General features: G+C 54.5%; 11 protein-coding genes across 11 annotated transcripts; 4 read left to right on the top strand and 7 right to left on the bottom strand.

Moving 5' to 3' along the window:
- Positions 1-2,462: 2,462 nt before the first annotated feature.
- Positions 2,463-3,934, top strand: NECHADRAFT_80621 (uncharacterized protein; the record flags this gene model as incomplete). Its single annotated transcript, XM_003051246.1, has 3 exons — positions 2,463-2,560; positions 2,621-3,793; positions 3,847-3,934. 3 exons carry the CDS (start codon positions 2,463-2,465, stop codon positions 3,932-3,934), a joined length of 1,359 nt encoding a protein of 452 aa, XP_003051292.1.
- Positions 3,935-4,753: 819 nt separating this feature from the next.
- NECHADRAFT_100637 (uncharacterized protein) lies at positions 4,754-6,946 on the top strand (the record flags this gene model as incomplete). Its single annotated transcript, XM_003051245.1, has 1 exon — positions 4,754-6,946. The coding sequence occupies one exon, from the start codon at positions 4,754-4,756 to the stop codon at positions 6,944-6,946; it is 2,193 nt and encodes a 730-aa protein (XP_003051291.1).
- Positions 6,947-7,175: 229 nt separating this feature from the next.
- On the bottom strand, positions 7,176-7,899 carry NECHADRAFT_41626 (uncharacterized protein; the record flags this gene model as incomplete). The annotated part of the gene is made up of 2 exons (XM_003050857.1): positions 7,176-7,534; positions 7,587-7,899. 2 exons carry the CDS (start codon positions 7,897-7,899, stop codon positions 7,176-7,178), a joined length of 672 nt encoding a protein of 223 aa, XP_003050903.1.
- Positions 7,900-8,624: 725 nt separating this feature from the next.
- Positions 8,625-10,288, top strand: NECHADRAFT_80618 (uncharacterized protein; the record flags this gene model as incomplete). The annotated part of the gene is made up of 4 exons (XM_003051244.1): positions 8,625-8,676; positions 8,735-9,511; positions 9,580-9,667; positions 9,709-10,288. 4 exons carry the CDS (start codon positions 8,625-8,627, stop codon positions 10,286-10,288), a joined length of 1,497 nt encoding a protein of 498 aa, XP_003051290.1.
- A 188-nt stretch (positions 10,289-10,476) lies between these two features.
- On the bottom strand, positions 10,477-11,231 carry NECHADRAFT_93762 (uncharacterized protein; the record flags this gene model as incomplete). The annotated part of the gene is made up of 3 exons (XM_003050856.1): positions 10,477-10,501; positions 10,553-11,055; positions 11,178-11,231. The coding sequence occupies 3 exons, from the start codon at positions 11,229-11,231 to the stop codon at positions 10,477-10,479; spliced, it is 582 nt and encodes a 193-aa protein (XP_003050902.1).
- An 876-nt stretch (positions 11,232-12,107) lies between these two features.
- NECHADRAFT_8856 (uncharacterized protein) lies at positions 12,108-12,607 on the bottom strand (the record flags this gene model as incomplete). The annotated part of the gene is made up of 2 exons (XM_003050855.1): positions 12,108-12,403; positions 12,466-12,607. Coding segments are annotated over 2 exons (438 nt in total), but the record flags the coding sequence as incomplete, so codon positions are not given.
- A 1,918-nt stretch (positions 12,608-14,525) lies between these two features.
- On the bottom strand, positions 14,526-15,826 carry NECHADRAFT_40983 (uncharacterized protein; the record flags this gene model as incomplete). The annotated part of the gene is made up of 3 exons (XM_003050854.1): positions 14,526-14,760; positions 14,800-15,301; positions 15,364-15,826. 3 exons carry the CDS (start codon positions 15,824-15,826, stop codon positions 14,526-14,528), a joined length of 1,200 nt encoding a protein of 399 aa, XP_003050900.1.
- A 1,100-nt stretch (positions 15,827-16,926) lies between these two features.
- NECHADRAFT_41442 (uncharacterized protein) lies at positions 16,927-18,438 on the bottom strand (the record flags this gene model as incomplete). The annotated part of the gene is made up of 5 exons (XM_003050853.1): positions 16,927-17,111; positions 17,180-17,345; positions 17,413-17,717; positions 17,802-18,136; positions 18,194-18,438. 5 exons carry the CDS (start codon positions 18,436-18,438, stop codon positions 16,927-16,929), a joined length of 1,236 nt encoding a protein of 411 aa, XP_003050899.1.
- Positions 18,439-19,582: 1,144 nt separating this feature from the next.
- NECHADRAFT_73713 (uncharacterized protein) lies at positions 19,583-20,399 on the top strand. The gene is made up of 3 exons (XM_003051243.1): positions 19,583-19,756; positions 19,880-20,042; positions 20,129-20,399. Exons 1-3 carry the CDS (start codon positions 19,644-19,646, stop codon positions 20,222-20,224), a joined length of 372 nt encoding a protein of 123 aa, XP_003051289.1. The 5' UTR covers positions 19,583-19,643; the 3' UTR covers positions 20,225-20,399.
- Positions 20,400-20,908: 509 nt separating this feature from the next.
- Positions 20,909-23,922, bottom strand: NECHADRAFT_41715 (uncharacterized protein; the record flags this gene model as incomplete). Its single annotated transcript, XM_003050852.1, has 5 exons — positions 20,909-21,931; positions 21,982-22,144; positions 22,195-22,250; positions 22,350-23,183; positions 23,236-23,922. 5 exons carry the CDS (start codon positions 23,920-23,922, stop codon positions 20,909-20,911), a joined length of 2,763 nt encoding a protein of 920 aa, XP_003050898.1.
- Positions 23,923-24,973: 1,051 nt separating this feature from the next.
- NECHADRAFT_41513 (uncharacterized protein) lies at positions 24,974-27,115 on the bottom strand (the record flags this gene model as incomplete). Its single annotated transcript, XM_003050851.1, has 2 exons — positions 24,974-26,973; positions 27,028-27,115. The coding sequence occupies 2 exons, from the start codon at positions 27,113-27,115 to the stop codon at positions 24,974-24,976; spliced, it is 2,088 nt and encodes a 695-aa protein (XP_003050897.1).
- Between the last annotated feature and the right edge of the window lie 346 nt (positions 27,116-27,461).

Here is a 27,461-nt window from a genome sequence, read left to right as displayed (position 1 = left end):
GAAGAGCTCGTTCGCTCTCGGACGGCAAATGAAGAGAAAAACGAGTGTCAAGAAGGCATCGAATGCGAAAGGCGAAGGCGAAAAAGGGCGACGACGGCAAAAGCCCAAGGGGCGCAGGGCAGTTCCGCGATTGTGGTCAATTCTGCCAGGTGAATGCCATACACGGGAAGGGAGCAAAAGGAGGATAAAGAAGACAGACAAGCCGCAAGGACGTTGGCGATGGGAGGGCAGATACAGTCCAGTCCGGTACAGTGGCTGCTGGTAGCGCAAATGGTGACACTTGGTATCCGTACAGTGAGACACTGGCGCAGAGGCACTGATGAATGGAAAGTCTCAAGGTTACGCCCAGGCCCAGGTATGGTAATGGTAAGGAGCCAAGAGAGCAGTGACGGGACGGGGACCTTTAGCTTGTTGGATTTGTGGCGTTGAGCCGAAGAGAGCTCTGGAACCTTGTTGGTGGACTAGCAGCCAGAAAAAAAGCAGCGCTAACTGGCAGCAAGTACCGTCTGGCTTCGCGGAAATCGGAAATCGCAAAGTAAAGGGCCAGGACAGGCTATCAACGGGTAGGGCGGCGGGGGGTGGAAGGGGGAAGAGTTGACTTGACGTTGGGGGGACTAGAAGAATAAGGGAGGCCACTTCGGGGCCGGAGGAGAAGAGAACAAGATCGGATCGGATCAAGAGAAGAGGGGAAGAAGTCGGGGCAAAGGCCGCGCGCGCAAAGGAGAGAAGATGAGAGCGATCAAAGGAACGAGCAGCCCAAAATGCAAAGGGAGTGAGAGATCGAGCGCAGGTGGTTCGACGGATGATGGTTGAGGAATGGTTCACGTGTTGGGACTCAGGTGCCGAGATGCTGGGGGGCTGGGGGGGCCAGAGTTGTTAGTTGTTCTGGGGGGTGGTATTCCAGGCGACCTTAGCAAACGTTAGTGGACGATGCCCGCTGGAGCAAGGCTACGAGATTCTGAGGCCCCTGCTGCTTGGCGGGTCCTCCTTGGATGCCGCGGCTCAGCGTTCACGTCTCTCACCCAAGACCTTGATTCCCCCTGCTCAAAGCCCCCGTGATGGTAGATTTCTGGCCTCTTTTTCTCTTGTCTAGTGGGGCATCTAACTGCGAGCAAAGAGTTTCGACAGCAACCCGACGTAAGTGCAGCATCTAGTGGGGCGTCCCCAACTGCCATGGGTTTGCGAGCTTGGCCTGACCCTCTTTCACTCTGTCATTGGAAGACCTTGACGATGCAGAGACCGGTGAGGGCAGTTACTTCTTTGGGACGGAATAGCGCAGTGTGTGAGTTCCGCACAGCGTGGATCTATTCCTCCTTCGTTTTCGTATCAGCCCCCATCCCATCCCATCTAGACCGAAGCAAACAGCTTGCTTACCCGAGGATGCCGCTGTGCGAAAGAGGTTGTCTGATGAGATTCTGCAGGTTGCCGGGAGGTTTTACCGTATCGGTTCAATGGCACATGGGAACTTTGGTGTGTTTGGAGGGCCGGGTGAAGAAATCCTGCAGGTTATACAAGTGGATAACTGGCTATCGAAATTATTCAACAAGTGCCAAGCAAATAGCATCACAAGCTATTCTTCTCTGGCCAAGTCTTTATTTCTCTCATCGTTGACTTTTCACATGGCCTAGAGATCTGGTCGCAAGTCTCTCAGCCCTCGGTAGCAGGTAACCCGCTAATCTAGGGTTCATGGTGAACAGTTGAAATCTCAGATATTGGCGGGAGACATGGTGCTAAGCGAGGCATTAGCAATTGAAACCCTTTCACTGGGTGGTCTTATCGAGCATGTCCATTCTTGGCATACTCAGCATGAATGACTGCTGGTTCGTGTATCATGCTTCAGGTTGACAGTCAGTCCTGAGGTGGCCAACTCATCCAGAGCTAGCGACAATGACAAGTCATCAAAGCAGTTTCATATGAGCGGTGACACCCAATGATAGCAGTATACAAGATGCAATATCTCTCTAGAATGTGTCCTCTATCTCATATCTCCTCATGGTCCTGCCGATACTGTCTTCAACCCTGGTGACCTTCTTTACCCTAAGATGCTCATCCATGTCCCTGTCTCTTTGTCGTCATGGCTTTCCACCACCTTGGGCGGACCCCACCGGGTGACAAGGCTGAAGGCGCCCCACACTTTTTCTCAGAGGCCGACAGCCTTGCGCAAAAAAAGGTCCGTGGGGGGATTGATTGACTCACTCATCCTCTGAAGCTGCACATCACAGCTTTGCTCTGTTCAACAACGCCCAGTCTCGACTCGGAAGTAGCGCCGCATTCGACATCTAGTACTTCAGAATTCGACAAGTATCATCTAAGGCCTTGAAACGGTTAGCCAGTTCTTAAAGAGATTCACGACTTTCCTCGCCGTCGATACCCCTCCATCTTGTGTGCACCCCGCGAAACAGACATCCCACACCACATCCCCAGCTCGCGCTAGCTGCAACACACTCCAGACGTTCCTCGACATGGCCCCTCACCCAACGGGCTTTGCGCCTGATCTCGAGAAATATCTCAAGTCTCTCAAGGGCCAGCCATTGGAGGCTTCGGTCGAGAGCCTCGTCTCGTGAGCCATATCAGCATTCCATTGTGCCATTCGTTGCTAAACATTTGCGAACGACATCAGACTCCTCAAGCGACGCCAGATTAAGGGTTCCGAGCCCTGCGCCGTTGCAACCGCCCATATCCTTCTCCAGGTCGTCGCTCGCTCGAAATGGTTCAACGTTGACGGACTCATCGAGAATGTGTCGAGGATCGGCCGCCGCCTTGTCGACGCCCAGCCCAAGGAACTTGTCATTGCCAACATTGTGCGGCGAGTCCTAGGCCTTATCCGCGACGAAGCCGCCGAGGATAGAAACGAAGCAGCCTCCGAGACCCCCAGCGAGGCTCAGGCGACCCCGACCGACGCTGTCCCGAACCCAGACGCTCTGGCCCACCAGTGGCCTCCCTCGACATACGCGAAGCAAGATTCGGCTGGCGACTACATCACCAACAGCGCCAAGCCTCCACCTCCTCGACCTGGGCCCTTGTCCTCCTACAGCTCCGTCAACGTTCCCAAGACCCTTTTCCACCTTCTATCAGTTTCGTCGCCTAGCGATGCCGACCCTAATATTCAGGGATCACCCCTGGGTCTCTCTGGAGCGTCGACACCTTCATGGAAGGCCCCCACTGCTCAGGTTCACGCTTTGAGATCTGAGGTCATCGACGGTATTGAGGAGATTAAGGATGAGATCAGTCAAGTCGATGACCAGATTGCGGCTCTGGCCGAAGTTCAGATTCACCCCGGAGACTACGTCCTCGTGCACCAGCCTTCGCCAACTGTGGAACGCTTTATCCTGCGCGCGGCTCTTAAGCGTCGATTTACAGTCCTCATTGCCACTGAGCCTCCCCGGAAAGAGACATCTGAGGTCCAGCACGCTTCATTTAGAAAGAAGCTCACATCTGCCGGAATTTCCGTCATCAACATCATGAACGGAGGGCTCATGGCGTACATGTCACGGGTAGACAAGGTGATTCTTGGTGCAAGGGCTGTTGTTGCCAACGGTGGTGTTGTCGCCGATGCAGGCGCTGCAGCAGTGGCCCGAGCAGCCAAGGAGCAGGGCAACGCCGTGATTGTTCTCAGCGGCGTGTACAAGCTGAGCCCAGAGAACCCCTTCAACGAGGAGTCGCTGATTGAGTGGGGAGACTCGGCCAGCTTTGTCAACTTTGCGGATGGACCAATGGTGAGCGGCGTTGAGGTTCGGACAGCAGTGACTGAGCTGGTGCCTCCCGAGCTCATCGACACCTACATCACCAACCTGTAAGTTCCACATGAAGTGATTGTTTTCATGACAGGCGCTGACATCAAGACAGGGGCACGCATTCAAGAGACCACCTGTCGGTCCTCATCGCGGACCATTACAAGCAGGAGGATGTCGACTTTCACCTGTGGAGCGGGTGATGGGTGCAGTGCAGTTGAAAAAGAAGAATGTGTAAAAAGTTGATTGCGATCTATGTCTCGGCGTTTGAGCGAGGTTCATGATGTTGCGTGAATGGGTGAAATGGAACGAAGCGAGGTGATCGAGAGTGCCTCGAATGTGATGATTTGATACCTACACCAGCCAGGGTCTTTTCAACCCTGCCATATGTCAATTTGGGCACAAGATGGCGTGGAATGAAGCATGACGATTGTTGGGAGATGAAGCGTCGTCCCCAACTCCCCAGACGGTTTAGACAACCTTGACCACTAACAGATCAAATAAGTGAACCACGACATGCCACGAAAGACAATACGCAAAATAGAGGCCAACAAGCATGGCAAGGCATCCTCTAGGGCTGATTTACTCATCACCGCCCCTCGGCAAGCCGGCAGCTAGTTGGCGGCCTGGCTCTCGGCCGCGTCAGCAGCGAGCGGCGATTGGACCGGGGCCTGTAGTGAGGAGTCATAGGGCTGGACTCACTGGAGGGGGATGCGAATGCGACTTGCGTAACCCCTGCAACTGCCTCAGACCAACAGGCCAAACCAGTCAGGGATCTCGTGTATGCTCTCGGATATCCGAGCTGCGGTTAAAGAAAAAGGTGCGGCGCCATGTTCAAGGTTAAATCAAACAATGATGCCACCTCGCCCGAGGCAGCCATTTCAACGTCCACGGATATCGGGTAGCGTCTGACCCGACTTCTCTTCTTATATCATTGGCCTGCCCCTGCAACAGCAGAGAATCTCCCTCCTTCACACCACACCTCACTCAGCATCATGGCAGCTCCATCATCGACATCAAACATGGCCTCTAATCCTCAGGTCGCCGTCGATCACGACGACGACGCTCCACCACCACCTTACTCAGAGACCGACATTTACTCCACCACTTCTGGACCGCCCCGATCGCCACTCTCGGTGTCCGGCCCCGCTCATCCCGGCGATGACGCCGCATCCCGGATATCCTCCACCTCCACCACCGACCCTGTGATCTTTACCCCTCCGCTCACGCCAAACACCGCCAACCCCAGCACACCTACTCAGCAGCACATCCAGGTGCCTCCTTCGCCGAGCGCTGCCCTCTACTTTGAAGGCCGTGACATTCCCGTTTCTACTCCTCGCCCTGCACCCAGACTGTACACTGTTGCAGTCAAGCCCAGCTCAGTTCCTGAAGATTTACCCTACCCGCTGGATTGGGCTCCTCTCTACGACATTACGCACCAAGATTGGGCGACGTTTGTCAACTATCTCCTCCCTGACCATGCTTCCGTGACGAATGAGGCCATTCTCGGCGAAAAAGGCAAGGGAATTGACGAAGATTCCGACATCAAGTCGGAAAAGCAGACTGCTGATCCAAATGACGCTGTTCGCAAACGGGCAGAAGTTGAGGCAACCGTGCAGCAATGGAACGACGGCTTCTTTGCACCTAGGAATGTGAGAGTGCAACTTCAGGCTGAAGAGCAGCCTCACATGCCCGGAGGCTGGGATACAGCCTTCGACGGACCCTCAGCGGGAGCAGAAGCTGGCCCTTCTAGTCAACGAGAAGCCGGCCCATCAAACCAGGCTGGACCTAGACCAGCATGGGGAAACGGATGGATGGGATCTTGGGGCGGTTTCAAGGTCGGCAACGACAGTATCAGGTGGAAGGACAGCATCGTCGCTGACAGCAACGGCCTGCGCATCGGAAACTTAGTCATGGACGGCAACGGAATCCGCATGCACGGTCGAGACCCGGGACCGCCTTTTGGACATGGGGAACCGAGTCGTAGCTTCTGTCCGCCGGGACAGCGAGGAAGGACGCGGTCTCGTGGTGATGGGCCTCCTTTCGGACATGGCCATCCCTATTTTCATCCTGGTAGCTTCGACGCCCATGGAACTCCTCCCTACCCTGGCCAGCCTGAGCAGCACAAGTCACGCTCCCGGTCTTCCTCGTCCTCCTCATCCTCATCATCTTGCTCCTCCAACAGCTCCGGCTCCATCGGTTCTCTCCCAGACTATGACGACGTAAAGGACCAACAACTCCCCCTCTACCTCACACGTCTCGAGGAATGGGTAGCCCGCCCAGGGGAGATGCGCACCAAGGCAGACGTGAAACAGCTCAAAGCCGAACTCAAGGCGTCCAAGACCAACGCCGTGGACCCCAATCTCGACCGCAAGGCGCTCAAGGCCCAGGTCAAGGCTTTGTCGCAGCAATGGCGCACACTAAAGCGGCAGCAGAAGAAAGAGCGCAGGGAAAGGAGGAGAGATCTCAAGAAGAGAAGAAGAGCAGAGAAGCGGGAGAGGAGGCAGCAGAAGAGAGAGATGAAGAGGGCCCAAAAGGAACACCGAAGAGGTCACGCCGGTCCACCACCAGTCCCTCATATGCCCCCCATGCCCGCTGTCCCCGGAGTCAGCGTACCGCCGCCTTTTGGTGGCCCAGCTTGCTCACCCTGGGGTAGACCATCAAGAGGCGGTCGTGGATGTCACGGAGGCCCAGGCCGGGGTGGCTTCTTTGGAGGTCCAGGTCCTTGGGGCAGGGGTCAAAGAGGATGGGGTCACGATGGTCCCCTCGGCGGCAACGGACCACTTGGTCCCAACGGTCCCCTTGGCCCCAACGGTCCCCTAGGTCCTAATGGTCCTCTGGGTCCTCACGGTCCTCTAGGTGCAAATGGACCCCTAGGTCCTAACGGACCACTAGGCCCCGGTGGGATCTTTGGTGGTCACCGGTCAGTTGACTCCCGAGGTGGTCCGTTTCCCGGGGCCTGGCCAGAAGAGTCCAGTCAAGATGGCGACATCCCACCGCCAGGCATCGCCTCCGCGGCAAAATACAAGACAGCCGCGGGGCTCGAGACGGAGATAGAGGCTAAACTAAAGGACCTCGAGAGCAGGGACGTTACCGAGGGTGAGCGTCGGGCGCTGCAGAAGGAGATTGAGGCGCTGACGGAAAAGTTGGACAATGTTAGACTCGAGGCTGATGAGGCGTATGCCCGAGAGCTGGCTCAGAATATTGAGTCTTGATGTGGATGGGAGGTTATATCAGAGCCAGACTGGATTTTCTTTTTTAAATCGTCTATGCCGTGTAGGATAGTTACCAACTTACGATATAATGTATACAACGCCCATGAGCGTAAATGATACCATGAAAATCATATCATCAAATCTTCTTTTCCCCGTTCGTCATTGTGCTTCACCTAGATCACACACAACTTTTGTCTATCCCTCTATATGTACAATACACCCCCCCTCTTTAATGCTTCGACTCGTCCTTTTCCACCAACGCACCAACGCCAAGTCCCCTCCCCACAGCAACCTTGATCTTCTTCTTCTTCTTGTCTGCCTCGGGGTCTCGGCCGACCTCGCCCACGGCATCACCCTCGTCGTCGTGCTCGTCAGCCTCGTCCTCGATGGCCTTGTCGACCTGGGCCTTGATTTCGTCGAGGTCGAGGCGCATGCAAAAGGCATCCTCGCCGTCTGCGTAGTACTTGGACTCTGTCTTTTCGTTCTTGAAGCCAAGGGTGTCCTCGTAGAGGTGGCGGGCTGCGGCGTTGGACACGCGGACGTGGAGGGAGACGTACTTGGCCTGGAATGTCTCGACCATAGCGAGCTCTAGATGCAGTCAGCGGTTTGTAAATATCTGTTTAGAGGGAGGGATATGTACGGCTCTGTCGCATCAGCTTCTCCGCAATACCCAACCGTCGGTGTGTCCGCATGACGCTCAGGCTGGTGATGTGGCCGTGCTGGACGCCGTCGGTGGGCTCCTCCTCCATCTTTGCGAGGACATATCCGACGATCTTGGGGTACTCGTAGGGGTTCTTCTTGGGGCGCGAGACGTCGACGGCGACGTAGCTGAGCTGGGGCCACGAGAGGGCGTGGTAGAGGTAGTACTTGAGGAAGTAGTTCTCGGGGAGGTTCTCGAGGTTGGCGTGCTGGATGAGGGGGAGGTCCGCACTGGTGAGGACGCGGATATCCATGGCTGCGGCTGTAGAGGAGGAGAGTCTAGGCGTATCTGTCGGTGTACAAGGGTTCGTCTGCTCAATGATGAATGAGGCTCAACGGAGCTTGGCCCACCTCATGGATTCAATGATTGATTAACCGGCCTCTGTCTCTCAATTGCCCGCGGGTCCAATTTTTGCGGTGCCCCTCCCTCTATCGGAGGTCGGCATTCAACCCCGCCGAAGTATAGGCGACACCCCGCCATAACAACAACCGACACGCACTACACCACAGCGGGTCGCCCACTACCTCATCTCCACTGAAACCTCCCAGCTTCACTGGAGCGCGTTTACAACTGCAAGTGACCACCTGACCCCGAAAGAGGAAATTACCTCTCCCGGACGCAGCCGCACCTCTGATACCTAGCCAGCCACGGGATGACAATTCCGGGTCCGGGAGAGGATATCTCGTGCTAGATCGTCATTGGCGCGCAAGGAGAAATGTGGCAGGTGGGGGGGGTTTGTTTTGCCGGTGACTTTTTTACGCTTCGCTTTTTCATGGCCGCGGGGTCCTTTCTTTCGCTCAAGAGTGAGGCGGCGGGGCGTCATGAGGAGGATGGCATGGCATGGGAGGAGGTATAAAGATGGAGCATGCGCCTGGTAGTTTGTCTGTCTGTTGAATAGACGGTTTCTGGTGTTACTTGGTTGTACTTAATTCCTCTCGTGCGTGTCTAATCTTCAACACCATCTCACACATCGTCACAATGGCTCTCCCTCTTGTTGGCAAGCTCGCCGTCGTCACTGGCGCCTCCCGAGGTACTTGCACACCCAATTGACAACTCACCATGCTTAACTAACGACTGACCACTTCTAGGCATCGGTCTGGCCATCTCCAAGGCCCTCGCCGCCCGCGGCGCAAACCTCGTCCTCGCCTACACCTCTGCCAACTCTGCCGCTTCCACAGCCAGCCTCGCCGCCGAGCTGTCCTCCAAGCACTCCATCAAGGCCGTGCCCATCCAGGCCGACCTCGGCACCACCACCGGCCCTGCGAGCCTCGTCTCGCAGGCCGCCGAGGCCTTCAGCCCTCTCCGCATCGACATCCTCGTCAACAACGCCGGAGTCGCCCTCAACGACAAGATTCCCGACATTAAGCCCCAGGACTTCACCACCAGTTTCAACGTCAACGTCATGGGTCCTCTGCTGCTCGTCCAGGCTGCTCAGCCTTACCTCCCCAACGACCGTTCCGGCCGCATTATCAACCTCAGCAGCGTGAGCTCCAGCTTGGGTTTCGTCGGACAGAGCGTCTACGGTGGTACCAAGGCTGCTCTCGAGGCCATGACGAAAACCTGGGCCCGTGAGCTGAGCGAGAACTGCACCGTCAACGCCATCAACCCCGGCCCCGTCCGGTCCGAGATGTACTCGCGCAACTCGGACGAGTTCAAGCAGCTCATCAAGCCCTTCATCCAGAACGCACCCCTCATGGCTGTGCGTCCTGGTGTCGACGACCCCGCCATCGTCGAGGAAGCTAAGACGACCGGTGGCCGTGCTGGTGAGGCTGAGGAGATTGCTGGAGTCGTTTCCATGCTTACTGGTCCCGAGAGTTCGTGGATCACTGGCCAGGTCATCTGTGCCAACGGCGGCATGATCTTTGGTATGCAATAGACGGATGGATTCATGAGCATAGAGCGCAGGGCGTTGGATCACGGATGGTTTCAATAGAGGGTAGCTTTTGCATCAAAACATTCAAATTGACAAACATTGAACATGACAAACCTAAGATCGAGAGTCTTCATCTTGCTGTTATCTTGTGTGTATTCTCATTGTGAGGTGGTGAATGACGATTGTTAGTAAATGCCCCGCCATTAGCCAGGCGGTGGCGCAAATTCTGCCATCCTCACTCAACTCAACTCAACTCACTCACTTCACTTACAAATCCACAACCCCAAGAGTCATCAGCTCAGCATTAATCACCATGGAGACAAGAAACGACACATCCGATCCCTTCGAGGATGTCCTCAACCTCGAAGAGCGCTTCTACTCAGAAGGCTACCAACTAGGCATCAAAGACGGCATCAAAGCGGGCCGCATCGAAGGCCGGTCCTTTGGCATGGAAAAGGGTTTCGAAAAGTTCCTTGAGAGCGGCCGCTTGGCAGGAAAGGCTGTTGTCTGGGCAAACCGCATGCCTCCAAAGGATGAATCCAGCTCGGCCTGCACGTTACCACCACTGCCGAGGAATGCAAGGCTGGAGAAGAACGTCAACACCCTATATGCTCTTGTCGAGCCAGACACACTCTCAACTGAAAACTCGGATGATGCGGTTCAAGACTTTGACGACCGTATCAAGAGAGCGCAGGGAAAGGCCAAGATTGTTGAACGAATGGCCGGTGGTGGTGGAAAGGAGTCGTCCGGGCCATCTTCAACACCATAGACATGATCGACCAATAAACAGGAACCGGAGTTTGGACTGGCGGGAATCTGAGAGCCTGGATACACTAAAAGCCGGGAGTTTAGGATGATTGAGCATGAAAAAAGGAAATCATCTGCATTGTCAATGGAAATTTCTATACCCTTCACTGCCTCGTAATTGTGTACACAGCATCCTCCTTCGCTTCTAATTTACTTGAATGACCTGCAAGGGTATCTGCACACAGTTAGCTCATTCATCCATCAATTTCCCAATTTCATGGCCTACCCCTCGCCATACGAAGTGTCCGTCACCTCGTACTTGTGGACATCCCAAGCTCCAGAAGAAAGGCTCTGGCCGCTGGGCAGCGGTGGCAGACCGTTCACAAACACATCCTTGGTGGCCTCGCCGGGCGCCACCTTTCCAAGGGCCTGAGCAAGACCGGTCTGGGACTCCTCCTTGACAGCAACGAGCTGCTTCTCGCCCGCCTCGCCGATGAGCTCGACCTTGGGGGTAGCAGCGCTGCCGACGGTGAGGAGCTGGGCGAACTGGGACTGGTTGACGACGCTGAGTTGGGGGTAGTTGCGTCGGGAGTCTCGCTTCCAGTACGGGTTGTCGGCGATGTCGCCCGCGGGCAGCGCCACGGGGTCGTCGTACTCGAGAGGAGGGTTGGCGCCGGGGGGAGGGTTACGGTTGTGGGGGTTGAGAGGGACACCGTTGGATCGCTCGGGGTCGATGGCGAAGAATCGTCGAAGAACCTCCCACACGCCCGTCGACTGGACGGTGTGCTTCTGTAGCTGTGTATTAGCACCGTTTCCATGATCCGAGAGGCAATTCGATCCGGCCAAGTTTGGCTAGCTCCCGGGGAACCATTGCGAGGCATTGGGTTTCGGAAATCGGGTCTTGTGCGTACCTTGGCGATGCTGACCAGGCCACCGGCAGCTTTAGCGGCCGCTTGAGACGACATGATGGCGGAGAGGCTGGTGAAGCGTTGTCGTTGAGGTTCGGGTGATGGTTCAATTCCCAAGTTGAAATGGCGTCGTGATTATTGGCCCGTTGCTGGCGGGTCCGGTTCAGCCGAGACTCTGCCGAATCCGAGCAAAGTTGCCTACCCTGTATCGAGTTGTTGGCATGAAGGGGCAATCAGGACTGTCAAAGGATAATTAACCCAAGTGTGTATTCTTGGGGTATTGTGTTATTTTTTTATGGTTTGTTTGAGTGGTGGTTCCATGCTTGTTAGAGCTGAAGTGTCGCATCTCGAAAAGTGAAAATGCCTTCCACTTGGCTATGCCTAGTCTAGTCCACCATAAGGTGTGCTTCAAATTCGGACTACATGGATGACCCAGGAACAAGCAAGAGAAGAAAATGACGGATGCCTCTAGGTTGCTTAAATGAAGAAATCAACACCGAATTGTTATAATCAAATATGGACAATGACTTGCCTACGTGATGATTCAACTGGAGAGTCACATCAATCATAGAGAATATATCTACGGCTTCCCTTGGTATAAGTATGTCCACCGAACACATAAGCGCATGCTATGATATCTGATGGCATCATAGCACCTGCAGCCATGTTATCATTGCCCAAGGACATAGAGTTTATGGACCAAGCATCATCACAAAACATCACAGTTATGACCCAAATGCCAGTCAAGACGTATCCAGCGCAGTCTATATACCATTGCGGTCTATTGATCCTTCATGACACTGCCAACAAAGATATCCGTCCAAAAAAAAAAAAAAAAACCCCAGAACAATCCCTTCCTGTTGCTCCTTGCTACCAAGTCCAGCCAGCCCTACACAATGTATCATCAAGCTCAACCTAAGCAGCCAGCTCCTCGACGAGCTTCTTCACCCTGTCGACGGTGCCCTGGGGGCTTCCGGGCTCGGCAACGAGCACCTTGCCCTCCTTGTCGATGACAAAGACGCCGCGCTGGGTGCCCTTGGGGGACTTCTTGAGGCCGATGGCGCCGATGAGCGTCGCCTTGGGGTCGCACAGTAGAGGGTAGGGGAGCTTCTGCTTGTCCTTGAAGGTCGTGTTGGCCTTGGGAGAGTCGGTGCTGAGACCGTAGATGGCAAGGCCGCCTGCTGTGAGGGGCTCATATGAGTCGCGGAAGAAGCAGACCTGCTTTGTGCCTACGATGGAGGGTTAGCAAATTGCGCGAAGATAGTCAGATACGTGGGCGGCGTCAACTTACATCCTGGAGTAGAAGCCTTGGGGTAGGTGAAGAGGACGACACCAGCCTTGCTCTCATCGACAAGCGCCTTCAGAGTCGTCTTCTCGCCGTCGTTGGTCTCAATCTCGCCGCCGAAGCCATCAAGGTCAACAACATCGCCAACCTCAGCCTTGTCGCTCTTCTTCTTGATCTCCTTAGGTTCCTCAACCTTCTCCTCAGTCTTCTCTTCTTCCTTTTCTTCCTCAACCTTTTCCTCTTCCTTCTTCTCTTCCTCCTCCTTGGCAGGCTCCTCCTCAACCTTGGCCTTGGCAGGTCTGCCTCGCTTGCCGGGGACCTTTGCGGGAGCGGCCTTGGCTTTGGCAGCAGCGGCGGCCTTGGCGGTCTTTGCAGCCGGAGTCCTCTTCTTCGCGGGCGCGGGTGGCGGCGCAGGAGGCTCGCGGGCCTTGCGCTTGCGGAGCTCAACAGGCATGATGGCTGCAGAAGTTTGTTTTTGCGCGTATGCGATGCGGCAGCGAATGCGACAAGAGGAACTGAGCAGATGCTGAAGTTCGCCTAGATAAGGTAATGTATCTGCTGGCGAAAAATCGCCGCGTAGTTTCTGATGCGCGTAGAGATGAGAGGAAAAGATGCAGAAGGCAAAAGGGGTCAAAACAAGAAGAGGTTGGGCGCCTTGGGGGGGGGAAAGGGTCTGGCCTGGGTCGCGCGCTGCCCGTCGCAGTCGCATTTGGGCATGCGAACAGCGCCTTCCTCCCCCATGTCTCGGCCAACAACCAATCAGGGTTGTCCATGGCAACTCAAGCTCCCGGGAGCTTGGACCAAACGCTGTTCGGCAGCGGAAAGGTGCACGGACCAACAACGTTCCTTGGTCGCTTAGATAATGGGCGATTGCGCGATTGTGTGGGGAGAACCGATAGACGGATTAATCAGCGGGCTTGAGGTGTCGCGTGCATCAATTGAAGGTATGCAGGTATGCCGCATAAGCTGAACAACCCGGTCGAAAGGCTTGGCGAGAATCACCGGTTTAGGCGAGATGTTGACTGGCAACTTACAACTCCCGAGGTCTGTAATCAAGATGATAAACCCTCGAGTAAGTTCATTGATATTCTTGTGTTTTTTGTCGAAACATCTATTTAGTCTTATTTGTGCTAACATATTTCCGTCTTTAGAAGTTAATGGCCCCGGCCGCCGCCTTTACCATGGCTTGCGTACTGTTCGTGTGAGTGAGAAAAGTGGCGTGTTCAGGAGTGAAGTTATTCCAACATCTCATTTCTTGCAACTCGCAATTGGCCTCGATTCTGGTCATAAGATATGGATGTTTCAGTGTCGTTGAATCAAGCCCCTTCCTTTTTATGGGTTGTAAACTTGTCCACAAAACTCATACTGACCTTCACTGAATAGATACACCCGTTCCTCCATCCACTCTGCTAGAGAACAAGCAGTACGTCTTCTCCCTGACTATTATGTGCCCTGTTACTGACCTCCTGTCTAAAGAGACATACGAGACTTCCGGCAAATGGTGAACATCAATCAAGAGGTGAACGCTCATCATAATGGTCAACTCGGCATGAAGACAAGTACAACATAGAGAAATCGGCGCATGGAAAGCGATTGAAGCAGTGTTTTTTTTCGTCATTCAAGATATCAAAACATCAGTACTAAAAAAACGCTATTGGTCATGTTTAACATTTCCGCGTCTACTGTCAGGCTGCACTTGTAACCAAGCAAACTCCTCTTACATGCTCTCGCCATGCATCCTCGACGTCAACAGGTCCGCCCGTGCAGCTCAATGAGACAATAACCTCTCGAAACAAGACGGAAAGGGTTTGTGCAACCATGTGCGCGTGCGCGTGTATCTCTCTGTGTATGCGAGCGCCAACCATCCCATCCATAGGAACCAAGCCGCCACCAAAACGTCCACTTGTGAACCAGAATATGTCTATACCGTACCGACAGCCCACCAAGGGTATCTCAGCCTTGCCCCATTCCTCTCATACAGACCTATCTCAACGGCCCTTCTTAAATATTTCCGCCTCCTGTAAAAACTTGCTGTTTCTTCCATAAGCCAGATCTCAAGCCGCCATCTATGGCTCTGTCCTTGAATCTAGCAAAAGATGCCGTGCCTCGGCTCTCGTCTTGAGAAGTTCACTCATGACAGTTTCATATGTCAACAAGGTAACCGTTGCTGCTGGTACGGCACGCATCATGTTGGTCCCCAATCCTGCGTAAAAGGCCCGCCAGCCTTCTTCCCGCAAGATAGTCTGGAACGTGTGGATAACACCTTGATACTTAGGCGGTTGAGCCTGAGCACGTTGCACCCTGGGGCTCGTAGTTGTCACCCCCATGCCCTGCACGAACTCCTCACCGGCGAGTGGACGTCGTTGCGTTTGTAATCGGGTTCGGATGACTTCGTGGGGATATGTCGCACTGCTGGCGACGATCTTGGATAAGATCGAGGCTGACAATATTCCGACAACGTTTGCATTTTCGCCTTCGGCTGACTCGCCCATGCTATGTCCAGTGAACTTGGTCTTGAGGTATTCATATGTCGGGAACTGAACAGCGACATGTGACAAGCCGAGGAGAGCCGGTGTCAGACCCGAGTAGAAGGAAATGATACCCTCCGACGTATACATCTTGCGGGCGGCATCTATTGTTGACCGATAATGCCAGTCGTGCAGAGTCGGTCGAGATGTTGGCGTACTGCCTGCTTTCGGATAGAGGGAAGTGTGATCATGACTGTGACGGACACTGCTCTGTGACATGAGCCGAGTCTTGATGACCCATATGGGGTTTGTGACGATGGTGCTGCTGGCCCCAGCCGTTATCGACGACCATAGATTGATAAGATGGCTGTTGTCTGTTGAACAAAAGTCAAGTTAGCATGTGAATCAACCTCACGCCGTGTTTGCGTCGACCTACCATAGTGTTGGGATAACCACCCCTTGCTCTTGTTGTAGACGGTAAAGTACACAGCCCATGTAGGCAGATATCCCATGACAATCGGCCCAAGACCACGGTAGAGACCTCGAATTCCCTCTTCCCGCCAGATGACCTTTGCCGAACCGATCAACCCGTTGTACAGCTTCGGATGGCCAACATGTCGTCCTCTGTTAAGTGCGGCATATCCTCCCTGGGCCTGCAGCTTGGTCTTGATGACGTCGAGGGGGCAAGTGACGATGCCCGAAGTGAATCCTCCCACCGCACCCGAGATGGCGTTGAATTGCGAGTCGGAGGCATTGAGAGCCCATCGGTGCAGCGGGGTCACCCTCGTGGAGGAGTGCATTGGAGCGTCGGAGGCGGCCGGGAGACTGTAGGAGGATGCAGCATACTCTGATGACGGCGACCGAGAGGCTTGCGATGTTGCCTGGTCGTGAGAAGACATCCCACTCGTCTCTGGATGTCGCCCGCCGTCTTTTGCCGCTCGATCGTCGCGCGATGATCTCACCCGGTGGACGTGACTGAGGATTGGAGGTCGGATCTCTCGGTGGTTGACAGTCGTCGTTTAGCCAATGCCGTCGATGGCCGTGATCGTCCTCACTCGACTCCAAGTTTCGTCGACCTCTTTTTTTCTTCCTTCACCTGGACCGGGAGCGGCGCCCGTCGTGGGCGACGAAAGCGATGCCGTTCGGGGCCGGGAACCGAGCGCTTCCCAACCAAGATGACCCTCTCACCCTCGTGATTCCCCGATCCGATTCCGCCCTCGAAAAACGAACCCGTCCGGTGCGTCTGTGTGTTGTCCTCGTGCCGGTATAGGAGCCTCGCAGCGCAGCGCAGCCGGTACCAAGGTACTGCGGGGGAGTGCTCCCACGCGCCGTGACCGACCGTTTCCCGCTCAGCGATTGGCGCCGGCCATTGACCTGGGGGGAGATGGCTTAAAAAAGAAGCAGGCGACGGGAGACGGCGGTGGCCTGGAGACCGGGCGGGAATGGGAGGGATGCGGACGCTTTGGGGAGAGATGAGGGCGGAAGAGGAAGAGGAAGAAAAGAGGCCAAAAAGAAGAAAGGGAGCGAAGAATAGAAAGAGGCAAGAAAGAAGAAGAAAGAGAAGGACCAAGTTTGACGGAGCGGAGGAGGATGGGGAACCTAATCGGCGGCGGAGGACACCCGCTACACGCGCTATATCGGTCGCTGCAGCCCAGGGCCCAGCAGCGGCTTTGCATCGGCCAAGGATGGGGCGCTGGCTTCGCGCTCACAGTCCGGCAGCCGGATACAATGGTAATGTTGCTAACAAGAGTGAGAGCGTGACCCACTGGAGAGTGACATTGGATCCATCCATCCATTGCAGAATTTCCCCTTCCATCACTGGGGTTGCTGCCCGGCATGAGCCGGCCTACACTGATGTCCCACATGGGTCTGGATGCTGGACCTCCACTGTCACAGGGCACCTGCAAGCGCACCTAGATTGACAACGGAGGTTGATGTCTTGGCTTTCATTTTATTGTAGATTTGACTCTTTGTATCTCGCTATTACTGAGCTCGCCAACTACATATGCTCCATGATCCATTCATCCTCGGCCAGCGCCTTCGCTGAAGAACGCTTCGAAGGATCCCACTGAAGCATCTTTTGCATCATGGCAAGGAATCTCCTTTGACTTGACCCTTCCAGGTTGGTCTCTCTTTTTTCGAACGAAGTCCTATCCAGGAGTGGAATATCTGCACGGAGATCTCCTATAAAAGAAGCATTGCCTTGTCAGCAAATATGGTAATAAAACTCCAGCTGGGCACACAGAGCTTACCATGATCTGTAAAAAATTTATGGCTTGACTTGCCTGACTGAAGGAGCGCCCGTGGAGGCTGTCCAAGTAATGCAATAATCTCAGCAAGGTGTGCTCGACTGCGGTACGTCTGATGTTCAGGATCGCGTCCTGAAAATAGGTGACCACCTTCAAAGAGATCCCATATCTAAGTCGGGACAGACACGAATTAACTCTTCAAATCCTACAGCCACATAGCTATCTCGAGTACTTACCAGACAGCCCGTATTCCATATGTCGACCTGATACGACCACGGTGCTTCCAGGATAACCTCAGGCGCTCTGTATATATCGGGTTGTATATCTTCTGTATGCTCTATATCTCCGGTAACGGCTGAGCCAAAATCACAAAGAACCGGAGCGCCCCATGTCTTTGGCATCCGGAGCTTGCGCGACAGATGGATGGCTCTTTCGTCCACTAGCTTTCGCGGAGACGGGTCGACAAGTTCTTGCTCCTCGAAATCGTTAAAAACTGAGTGGTTCTCGACGCTGAACATAATATTATCGGCCTTGATGTCTACTCTCTAGTAGTTTAGCACCGTTCGTTACTTGTGAAGAATAGAGCTAAATGTAGCCTTGCTTGGTTCAGCTCTATAATACGCACCTGTATGGATAACCTGGCATTCCGTATGTAGAAAATCCAACGCAAGAAAAAGACGACGGAAGGTGAAGGCGAGGATCAGCACTGGTAGTCTCCTCACTGGGTTGCGGTGAAGGAAAGCTAGCATGCTCTCATTTAGAGGAGGATGCACCAAACATCGGTGGCATCCGTCTGGTCCAGCAACATCGAAAGAGTCCAAGAGTTCCCTGACAGCATCGTGACCAGGATGTTTTGACGAAGATTTGGAAATGCGCTTGTATATGGAGAGTTCGTGATCTAGGTGCTTGCCCATAGACTCTGAGTTTACAAAGAGCTTTAGTGCCACATGCTGACGGCCCCTATTATATCCATGTTAGTGAAGCGTCGCGTGTAGACATTCGTTGAAAACATCATACTCCAGGTCGCGCGCCAACCAAACTGTCGAGGTAGTTCCGAAGCCTAGCTTGCCCACAATCTGATAACGATCCCTGAGGACTTCGCCAATGTGAACCGGGTAGTATCGCGATGCGATGTAGTCGGGCAGGCACTCTTCCTCTACCTGTTGATGCAATGGGATTCGCGAGAAATTGGGGTTGGAAAAGGTGAGAGGCTTCCACGGTCGCCCAGGCCAACGCAATCGCCTAAGAAAAGAAGACCTCATCTCATCCCGGCATAATAACTTTCGAGGCCGAAAAATGGGATTTGGATGTGAAGTAGTTCAGGGAAATAAGACAATGGTTGACACTTTTGGAATCTGGTCTGAGTTAGAAGGGGTCCATGGGAGTTGAAGGTAAGCAGAACCTGAACTGTCACTGCAAAAAGACTGGCTTCCAGTGCCCCAAATTGGGACTTGTTGGTGCAACAAAAACCCGAATCTTTGATTATTTATTTTCTTCATTTTCTTTCTTCATATCACTTATTCAAGTCTCCTTCAACTTCATCCGTATTACTTATTCTGGAGTTATCTACCTAGTTACTGGGTAGGTTCTGTACAAAGACCTGAACCCCTACTTCGTCTGAGCTTCCTTGCACCGCTACAAGCCGGTCCCGGCGAAGGCCCGGCACTCACCAAAATGACGCAGCCTGTGCTAATCGGCACTAGAAAAGACGGCATGCAACAGGGGCAGCCAAGTTTTCTGCAATGTTCTAGGGATGGCATCTCGTGCATGTGGTATCCCTCTCTCTTGCTTGTGTGCCCAGCGTTGATTGATTGAAGGCGCATGCCGCCCAGTCTGCGGTTGGCTGTAAAGTCCGGTATCTCTCTCCCGCCCACCCCCGTGACAAGGTCCGATACCGATCTTCGACCCTTGCTCCGCGTGGGATGGATGCTCCGGTCCAGTGGGTGGAAGCTTTCGTCCAGAGGTTGTGTCTATGTACTTGGCTTCTGTGAAACCTCAATAAAGCATCCACTTTATATCAAAATCAAGTCATCGTCACCTCACTCTTTGTTTGATCTGTCTGCCCTTGATCAACCTCCAACTCCGTCATCGTAGACCCTGGCCGTTCCCTTCCGAGTGCCCGGCTTGACACGGGACATCCGGAGCGTGACCCCCACATTTTCATCTCCACCAAACGCCATGTGCCCGTGAGCCACAATTCCAGCGCCACAAACGTCTGGAACCAAAACGGGCTTGCTTTCAGATCACGTGCCAAATCATGCCCCCTCTGCTTCCCAGGTCCGTCTGGCCGATCGGAACGCCAGCCAGAGAAATGGCCAGGAATGGTCATCAGTCATCACGTGACGTCCCGAGCTCTCCCAGAAGTTTTGCAATTGCTCAGCCCATCCCCATTTCGCGCATTCCCGACGGACGACGACGACGACGACGGACAATTGCCGCCCGAACCACCTAATCTCAATCCGCAACAATGAAGTACTCGCTCGCCCCCTTCATCATCCGCCGGCCGTGGCTCTACAAGATCTTCAAGCCCGCCGCCTCCTGGTACATGAACGCCTCCGGCTACCGCCAGATGGGTCTTCGGTACGCGAATTTCTTCCCTCCCCTCGAACACCCGGATATGCGCCAATTGGGCTTGATACGATGAATACTGGACGGAATTGAGAATCTCTTGCTGACCGCGGTCTTCAATTGGTTGGAAAACAGATATGACGACCTCCTCGAGGAGGAGAACGACGTTGCCCAGAAGGCCCTCAAGCGCCTCAACAACCGCGAGTCCTACGAGCGCATCTACCGTATCCGACGTGCTGTCCAGTGCAGTTACCAGCACAAGCTCCTCCCCAAGGAGCAGTGGACCACCACCGCCCAGGTACGAAAGATAAAAAACATGGTCTCCGTTGACCCTCGGCAATGGAGACACGGATCATGAAGGACTACCGGCTAACCTAACCCCAGGACGTTCGCTACCTCCAGCCCCTCATCGATGAGGTCGCCGCCGAGAAGGCCGAGAAGAACGAGCTCGACTCTATTGCCGTCATCCGCAAGCACTAAATTGTTGGGCCCGGGTCGGGTGGAAATCGAGGTGGAAGTGTATAGCAGGACCGTGGGTGAGAGAGGGAACAGCGCCCCCTCGAGAATTAGGTGGCAACCTCTCAACGGACTAGACAGTTCCCGTGTATCCTATGTATAGACGTCGTCTGACTTGACTCATTTTGCACAATCTTGGAGCGTTTCTTTGTGTTTGTTATATGTGAATCTTTTTTTAAATTACCATCTCATGGACGCTTTTTAGGTAGTTATGCAATGTACTATCTGGTTCAAGCTCCGCGAAGAGCCCATCTCCAGGCAGCCCTTGTCTCGCTGTCCGAGGAAGTCCAGCCGAAGTAGCCCAATGTGCCCTTCACCAAACTCCCAAATCTTACATGGGATCCTGTAATTGTCTTGCTGATCAGCCTGCCATGGGCATTTCACCAGCACCTCCTCCCAACCCCAACCCACAGGAATCATGCCTCGACGCCGGACGCCGAGCATTCGGCTTGATATCAAATATTTCGCCTTTCCTCGCCTCCCAGCATCATACTCCATCCCAAAAAAATGCTGTTTTCCGAGTCCCTCATCCAAAACGTACGGCCGTTAAAGCTCGTGGTAATTCGTGTCCGCCTCTTCACGGCTGGGGAATTAGGCCGGAGGGCTGTAGTGAGTGTTATAGTCCAGGTGTCATGTGGGTGTGGCTCCTTATACCCGCTGGTAGAACAGCAGGTACGCCACCTTGTTGTCTTTGATGTTGTCCTTGACCGGCTTCGCCTTGGTAGTGCCGTTGCTGGCCCCATTGGCGACGCTGCTCCATTTCTTGGCTCCTCCAGTGGAAGCCGTCACCTTGTTCCACCCAACTTCATCCCCTGCGTCTTCCGTCATGGCATCGAAACGGCTGCCCGAGCTACCAGAAACAGCGCCATCCTTGCGAGTATCCTTCACCTCTTCCTCTTCGCCGCCCTCGGCCACATCCTCACTTCGCACCCTGCGAATGACCGTGTCGTCGATACGGATCCACTCACGGCCTTCTTGGCGGCGCACATCAACCGTATAATGTCCACCGCTCGCGTTCTTTCCGTGGTGATACACCACACTGATCAGCTTATACTTGGGCATCGCTCCGTCGGTGTATGTCTGGCGTTTCTGCCGAGACAATACGTCACGAGGAATCTCGAGCTCCAAAGGATATCCAATCTTCTTCCAGATCTTGACGGTTCCGTTGCCCTCCGCATCGAACTGGAATCGCTTGAGGTGCAGGATGAGAACGGGAGGAAGCGACTCAATGAAGACCTGCTTGGTGGCCGTCACGTCCTTGCCTCGGGGTGAGTTGAAGTCACCCTGAATACGCTCAGGGCGGGTGAGGCCCCGGAGCGCATCAACCACGTTGCGTACATCTGAAGATCCAATATCCAACTGGAGCGGCTGGTAGGGCTCAGTGGTGATGGAGTCTTTCAGTCCGGGAACGCGGAACTCTGATCGAAGCAATCCGCCAAAGATCTTGGAGATGGGGCTCGATGAGTTGGATCCAGCGGATCGGGTCACCGCTGCCTTTTGCTTCCTGCCAACCTCAAGCCAATCATCAGATGTACCAGCAGCCCCCTCAGCGGCATTAGCCTTCTCTGACTGCTCCGCCAGAGTGGAGCTATTCATAACAGAAGTGCACTCGTCGTCGAGAGATTGGAGAAGGAAACCCAGGAACTCTTCGGCGTCTTGTTGATGACCTCGCTGGTAACTAGTTAGTATATGCCATTAAGAATTTGGGGAATTCAACGCACCCTCATGCTTGCGAAACGAGGCAGCTGTCTTATAGCTTCGTAGACAAACTCAGGAGTGAAGGGCTCGCCATAGCGCTCCAACTCCTCATTCTTCAGAGAGCGGCGCAGGGGCTCGACTGAAGAAGCAGACTTGATGATCTTGAACTCATGCATGAACATGATCCTGACACTGAATTAGCCACTGTATGTTCAACTGCTCCACACGCAACTCACATGGCGTCAATGAGAGGTGTCTCGCTCTTGAAGCTATGGACAGCTCGCTTGCTGATCTGGCTAAGGAAATCGAAAAATGGAACGCAAAACATCAAAACTTGAAGCACCTGCATCTGGTCAGCACATTGTTTCCGTCAAGGGCAAAGTCAGCCTACCGAGTTCATGTAACACATGTTGCCGGTGTTGATCAAGCCGCGAGGCTCGAGGAACGAAAGCTGGTCAGCAAGACCAACGTTGAAAGATTGAATGGCCTCCGCAACCGAGTTGGCATTGGCCTTGGAGAAACTGGCAGTAGAGCCATTCGTGGCAGTGACAACACCTTCCGCACTATGCCCATTGGTAGTAGCGCTGCCAGCAACAGCACCATTGGTAGCACCAGTCTTTGCGACGGATGCGGCGGCAGGCTTCGCAAAAAGGTTAGCCCAGCTTGAGGGTGGAAGCTTCACAGCAGGAGCAGGCGCCTCTGCAGTTTCGGACTCAGGCTCGGTGAGCTTCTCGGCAGCAGTAGACGTCGCATCCTGAGACGGAGTTTCGGCAACCACATCGCCATTGACCGGCTTTTCAGCACGAGCAGGCTTGGCGTCCTTAGCACCAGACTTGGGCAAAGAAGGAAGAGCGGGAGCAGGGGCAGCGGAGGAGCGCGTGGCGGGTCTGCTGGTGGCCGTCGAGGTGCTGCTAGTCACAGTGTTGGTGCGGGACCGTTGAGAAGTAGAGGAAGCTTGAACGGGAACGGCGGACTCCTCGGGCTGACGAGGGGTTGCAGCAGTCTCGGATGGGGCCGCGGACGTCGCAGGGGTCTGGGAAGCAATTGATGGTTCTTTTGACGCTGTCTTGGCAATGGTTGCTTGTTCAGACTGCTCCGTGGCGGCCTCGTGCTGCTCGACGGGCAAGGATACAGCCTGGCTGTCTGCGTTCAAGAGTCTCCTCCTCCGTCGTGACTTGGTGGTTCTGACAGGAAACTCGGCATCAGGGTGGGAAAGCCAAGGAAGCTGGGTATATGTCAGTAGGATATACGTGTGTATTTGTAATCGCGGAACTTACAGGAGCACGGAAAGGCTCTTTCGCCTTCGGAGCCGGCGAAGGCTCCCGGGCAGGAGCAGGAGCAGGAGCGGGAGCGGGAGCGGGAACAGAAGCGGGAGCAGGGGCAGGAGCAGGAACGACAGGAGCTTGCGGCTCTGTAGTTTGCGGCGTCGGCGGAGTCGGGGGAGGCATCATCTGGGAGGAGTTGGTGGATGATGGCGTATGGGGCGGAATCGGAGCCGTCGCAGGCGGGGGCTGGTAGGGAGTCGAGAGCGCAGGAGAATGTTGTTGAGCAGGACGAGGAGGGTAGCTTGGCGGCACGCTCACGCCGACCATCGGAACGTACTGGTGCATGGAGGGCGGCGACCGAGCGTAGTTCTGGTACGGCATGTAGCCAGGCGAGGGCATACCCCCGTTCTGGTACTGTCCATTGAGATACTGGTGCTGGTATTGTGCGTTCTGGTACTGGGTGTTCTGGTACTGCGGCGGCATGTTGTAGTAAGGCTGGGGCGCGAACTGGGTGTAGCCACCATACATGGGATTCATGTGCTGGTGATGGTGCTGGTGGTGCTGCTGCTGATACTGCGGCACATACGGAGGCGCCTGCCTCCGACGAGGCCCTCCAGGACCGCCGACCATATCGACCCCGGGGACTCCACCAGCTCCTCCCTGTATGTTCTGCCCAGCCGGCAGATGGCGGTTACTCATCGTGCCGGCCTGGGGGTTGAATGAAGACGGGAGCCGCCCAGTTGGTGCGACACCCGCTGCCACGTTCGTAGTCTGATCTCGCAAGCGGTTGATCCTTCCGGGTCGTCGGGCTTCAGCGCGTTGAAGCTTGTCGGGGGAAGACGGTGGCCTAATTTGCGCGACGCGACACCGGGTGGAGGCCTGATTTGTCCGCAAAAGGGACGATGTTGGGAGCGACGGTGGAAGGAGAACAAAGGACGGCGCGACTTGTTTCGGCCGACAAGAGCTCCAGTCGCGAGGGTGGGGAGATCAAGTATAGGAAACCGAAAACCGAGACGAAGAACAAGAAGAAAAAAAATGAGAACAACCAAGGAGCGCGGGTTCGCTCACGGTAGGGAGGCCGAATGTTAGACGCACCGGAGGGAGAGAGAGAGAGAAGGAGTTGCGTCAGGGAAGACGGAGACGGGGATGTGTCGCTACGGGCTGGACGTTGGAGAAATAAAATTTGGGCAAGCCAGGCCGGGACTTTGCTACTGGCACGCACCGGTCAAGCCAAAAACGTAGCGGCAGACACACAGTGAGAGGCCCAGGAGCCAGACGCACACGAGCCAAGCCTAAGCAAAGCACCTCAGGCCTGCAGAAAAGGGCACGAAGACCCCCAGCTGGAGCCAACCAGGCTCAGGGTCGTCAGAGACTTTGGGGCCAAAGTTGGTGTCTGAGGCAGAAACAATTTGCGGCTTTCGCTTGACGGGAGGGGAGCAAGGGCCAAGAGATGATCCGTGCTCCACTCTTCCATCTGAAAAAGCCCGGCATCGCAGACTTGCACATTCAACCCCTGTCATGATCCTGGTTCGAGTATTGTTGGCTTGGGTTATTGTTGGGCAAACATTGTCGCCTCTCGAGGTTCTTTGTTGAAAACTATATATACACATCCATTGGGTGTTTATACTTAAAAAGTTATACAAACCATGACAAGTTCCCTACCCATCCCAGTGTTACCCGAACGCCTTGGCTCCTATAGTGCTCCGTACTACAATGCATCTCATCCACAGCTCACTTTTTGGCTTCTCGTCTACTCATCCCTGAACAGCCATCTACCACCAGGCCGCATAGCTTCTCTGTACCTGTCCTGAACAGTCTGCTTCTCTCGCTTGGCAGCCTCTTCCCTCTCAGCCTCCATCTCTTGGGTGCTGGGGAAATCTGCATTCCAGAATCCTGGGGGACTCCGCATCCTCGAGTAATGGTATCGATGCTTGCCGTATTTGTTTGCGAGTTCCTGAGTCTTGGCCTCGATCCAGAGCTCATCTCTCTCTTTCTTGTCCATCGTCCCTAGTCGATACGCAAAGTTGCCCAAGTACTCCTCTAGTAGCTTCTGCTCCTCTTGTCGCTGAGCTGCCGTAAGAGGGGGGTCTGGGCGCTGCGAGATGGCAAGAGATCGAAAGTGCTTCCCGCAACAGTGCATGTCTGTACAGCCTTGCATGCGAGCCCTCTCATCCCTGTCACGAATCACGTCAGAGAACGCAAAGTCGTGACCGTCATTGGCTTGTGGGTTGATCTTGAAATCGTCGGGCCGCAGCTCCGCCACTGGTTTGTTTCGCAACGTAGACGTCGTGCCTTTCTTAGAGGCCAACGGAGATCGCGTGTCTTGTGGCGTAGCCTTTACACTGAGAGCACTGGCGCGATCAGATGCACCCGTTGGGCGAGTAGGAGTCCTCTCTTTGACGCGTCCTTCTCGATCAAAAGGAAGTACCCGTCGGCCTGGAATCGCCAGGCCTTCTGAAAGAGTGCTTAGCCTTGCTGGTGCTCGAGGTGTCGGACGGGCTACGGTTTCGTTTTCCTGAGCAGCAGGGCTGTTTAATAGCGTATCCAGTCGTCCCTTAGGCGCTTGATTCGTACTATTCCCAGTTTTCCTGTATGCTTCGCCATCTTCAGCCACGTTTGATATGCCACGATCCAGCCCCTTTCTAAGAGGTGTGGTTGGCTTATCATCGCCTGATCGCACAGTCCGTCGGTTGACACTGAGTGGTGTGAGGGCTGATTTTCGTTCCAAGGGTCGAACTGTTTGTGGTTCCGGATCTGGCCTGACAAATAGGGTCCTGGGTGTTGCTGTCGCAAAGGCTTCGCTTTGCATTTGGTCTCGACGTTGCGACTCTTCCATCTCCCTACGTTTCCTCGGGGTCAACAACTTTTGTGCAATGTCTCCGAGATCTATGCTCTCCTGTGGAACGAGTGTAGCTGGACCGATGGGTTGAACAGGGCTCGAGCTGTCGTCAATTGGTTCCAGCTTGACCTTTTGCAAAGGTGATTCGTTGGGGTCTCCATCGTTTCGTTTCCTTTTCTTCACAGCTCTCTCGGAAACGACAACAGGCGTATCGGACGACGGCTCCTCCTTAATTTGCGTGTGCTCAACATCCTCCTGGGCCGGCAACTCGGGCAGTTCATCTCCTTGGCCAGACTCAACCTCACTGGCCGTCGCATCCGAGCTGGGATTAGCAGCCGTAGTGTCGGGCAGAGGAGCAGTGTTGTCGGGACCAAGCGATGCTGCGGCTAAGGGAGGTAATTCTAGGTCAGCTTGTTCGAGCCCGGCTTCGGATGTGAAGCTGGTGTTTGGACTTGGGCCAGCGTCTTCTGTCCTGGCCGCTGGAAGTGTTGTCGCCCGGCTGCCCCTGTTTTGACGATCCGTAATGCTAATTCCATGCTCTTCCTCGGCTGCCTTGATCTTCTTCTCCAGTAGCGTGGCGTGAGCAACCCATCTGTCACGTTCCTCCTTCCTTTTTCGTAGCGCGTCCTTGGCCTTTTTGAAGTTTTCCGAGAGCGCGTTGAACTTGAGACTGACCCTGGCGCACTCAGCCTTCCAGTCTGGTTCACTGCCGGATGAGTTGCTCCTGGAAACTCCTGGTGGTGGTGATGGCGCTGCCTCAGGAGTTTTCGCGTCTCCCGTTGCCTTGGCTGTTGCCTTGTGCAATTTCTCCTTCAAACGAGCATTTTCAGCCGCCAAGTCAGAAACCTTTGCCGCGTGATCATCTCTCTGCTGGAGAGCTTCGTCAAGCTCCTGTTTCACCAGCTCAAGGTCTGAGGCCGTGTTAGCGAGACACGCTCTATCGCGTTAATCGATTAATGACGTACCTGCAGCGATCTGTTGATCGACAAGATCGCACGCACTGGAGATGGCATCAAACAGAGCCGGGCGGCCACTAGCGAACCAGCTTGTCATTGTCTTGTAGCCGTCGATACAATCGACATTTCTTTTGGGGTTGACTCGAACGGTGTGTCGAAGCGGCTGGAGCCGACAGGGTGTGATGTAAGTTGGACGCGTCTCCACATGGCCGGCCGACGCGGGACTCGGATGCCATCGCGACTCGGCTCCACGTGACGCGTAGCCTCGCTGAGACGGCATCGATTTGACGATGATTGCTCAAAGCGGCACGAATTAGAAAAAAAATTAACTGAATAAGCCCTTATCGCGAGCTGATCCTTTACTGTTTCTGTTCTGTATGAAACTGACTTAATATTTTGGTCTTGGTTTCAGCCCTTGTTCCTTAGCTCTAGCACAGGCTTCC

This window comes from Fusarium vanettenii (genome assembly GCF_000151355.1).
Source record: "Fusarium vanettenii 77-13-4 chromosome 5 genomic scaffold NECHAsca_5_chr5_3_0, whole genome shotgun sequence".
Classification (NCBI taxonomy): Eukaryota; Fungi; Ascomycota; class Sordariomycetes; order Hypocreales; family Nectriaceae; genus Fusarium; species Fusarium vanettenii.
This window is presented reverse-complemented; position numbering and strand designations above follow the sequence as displayed.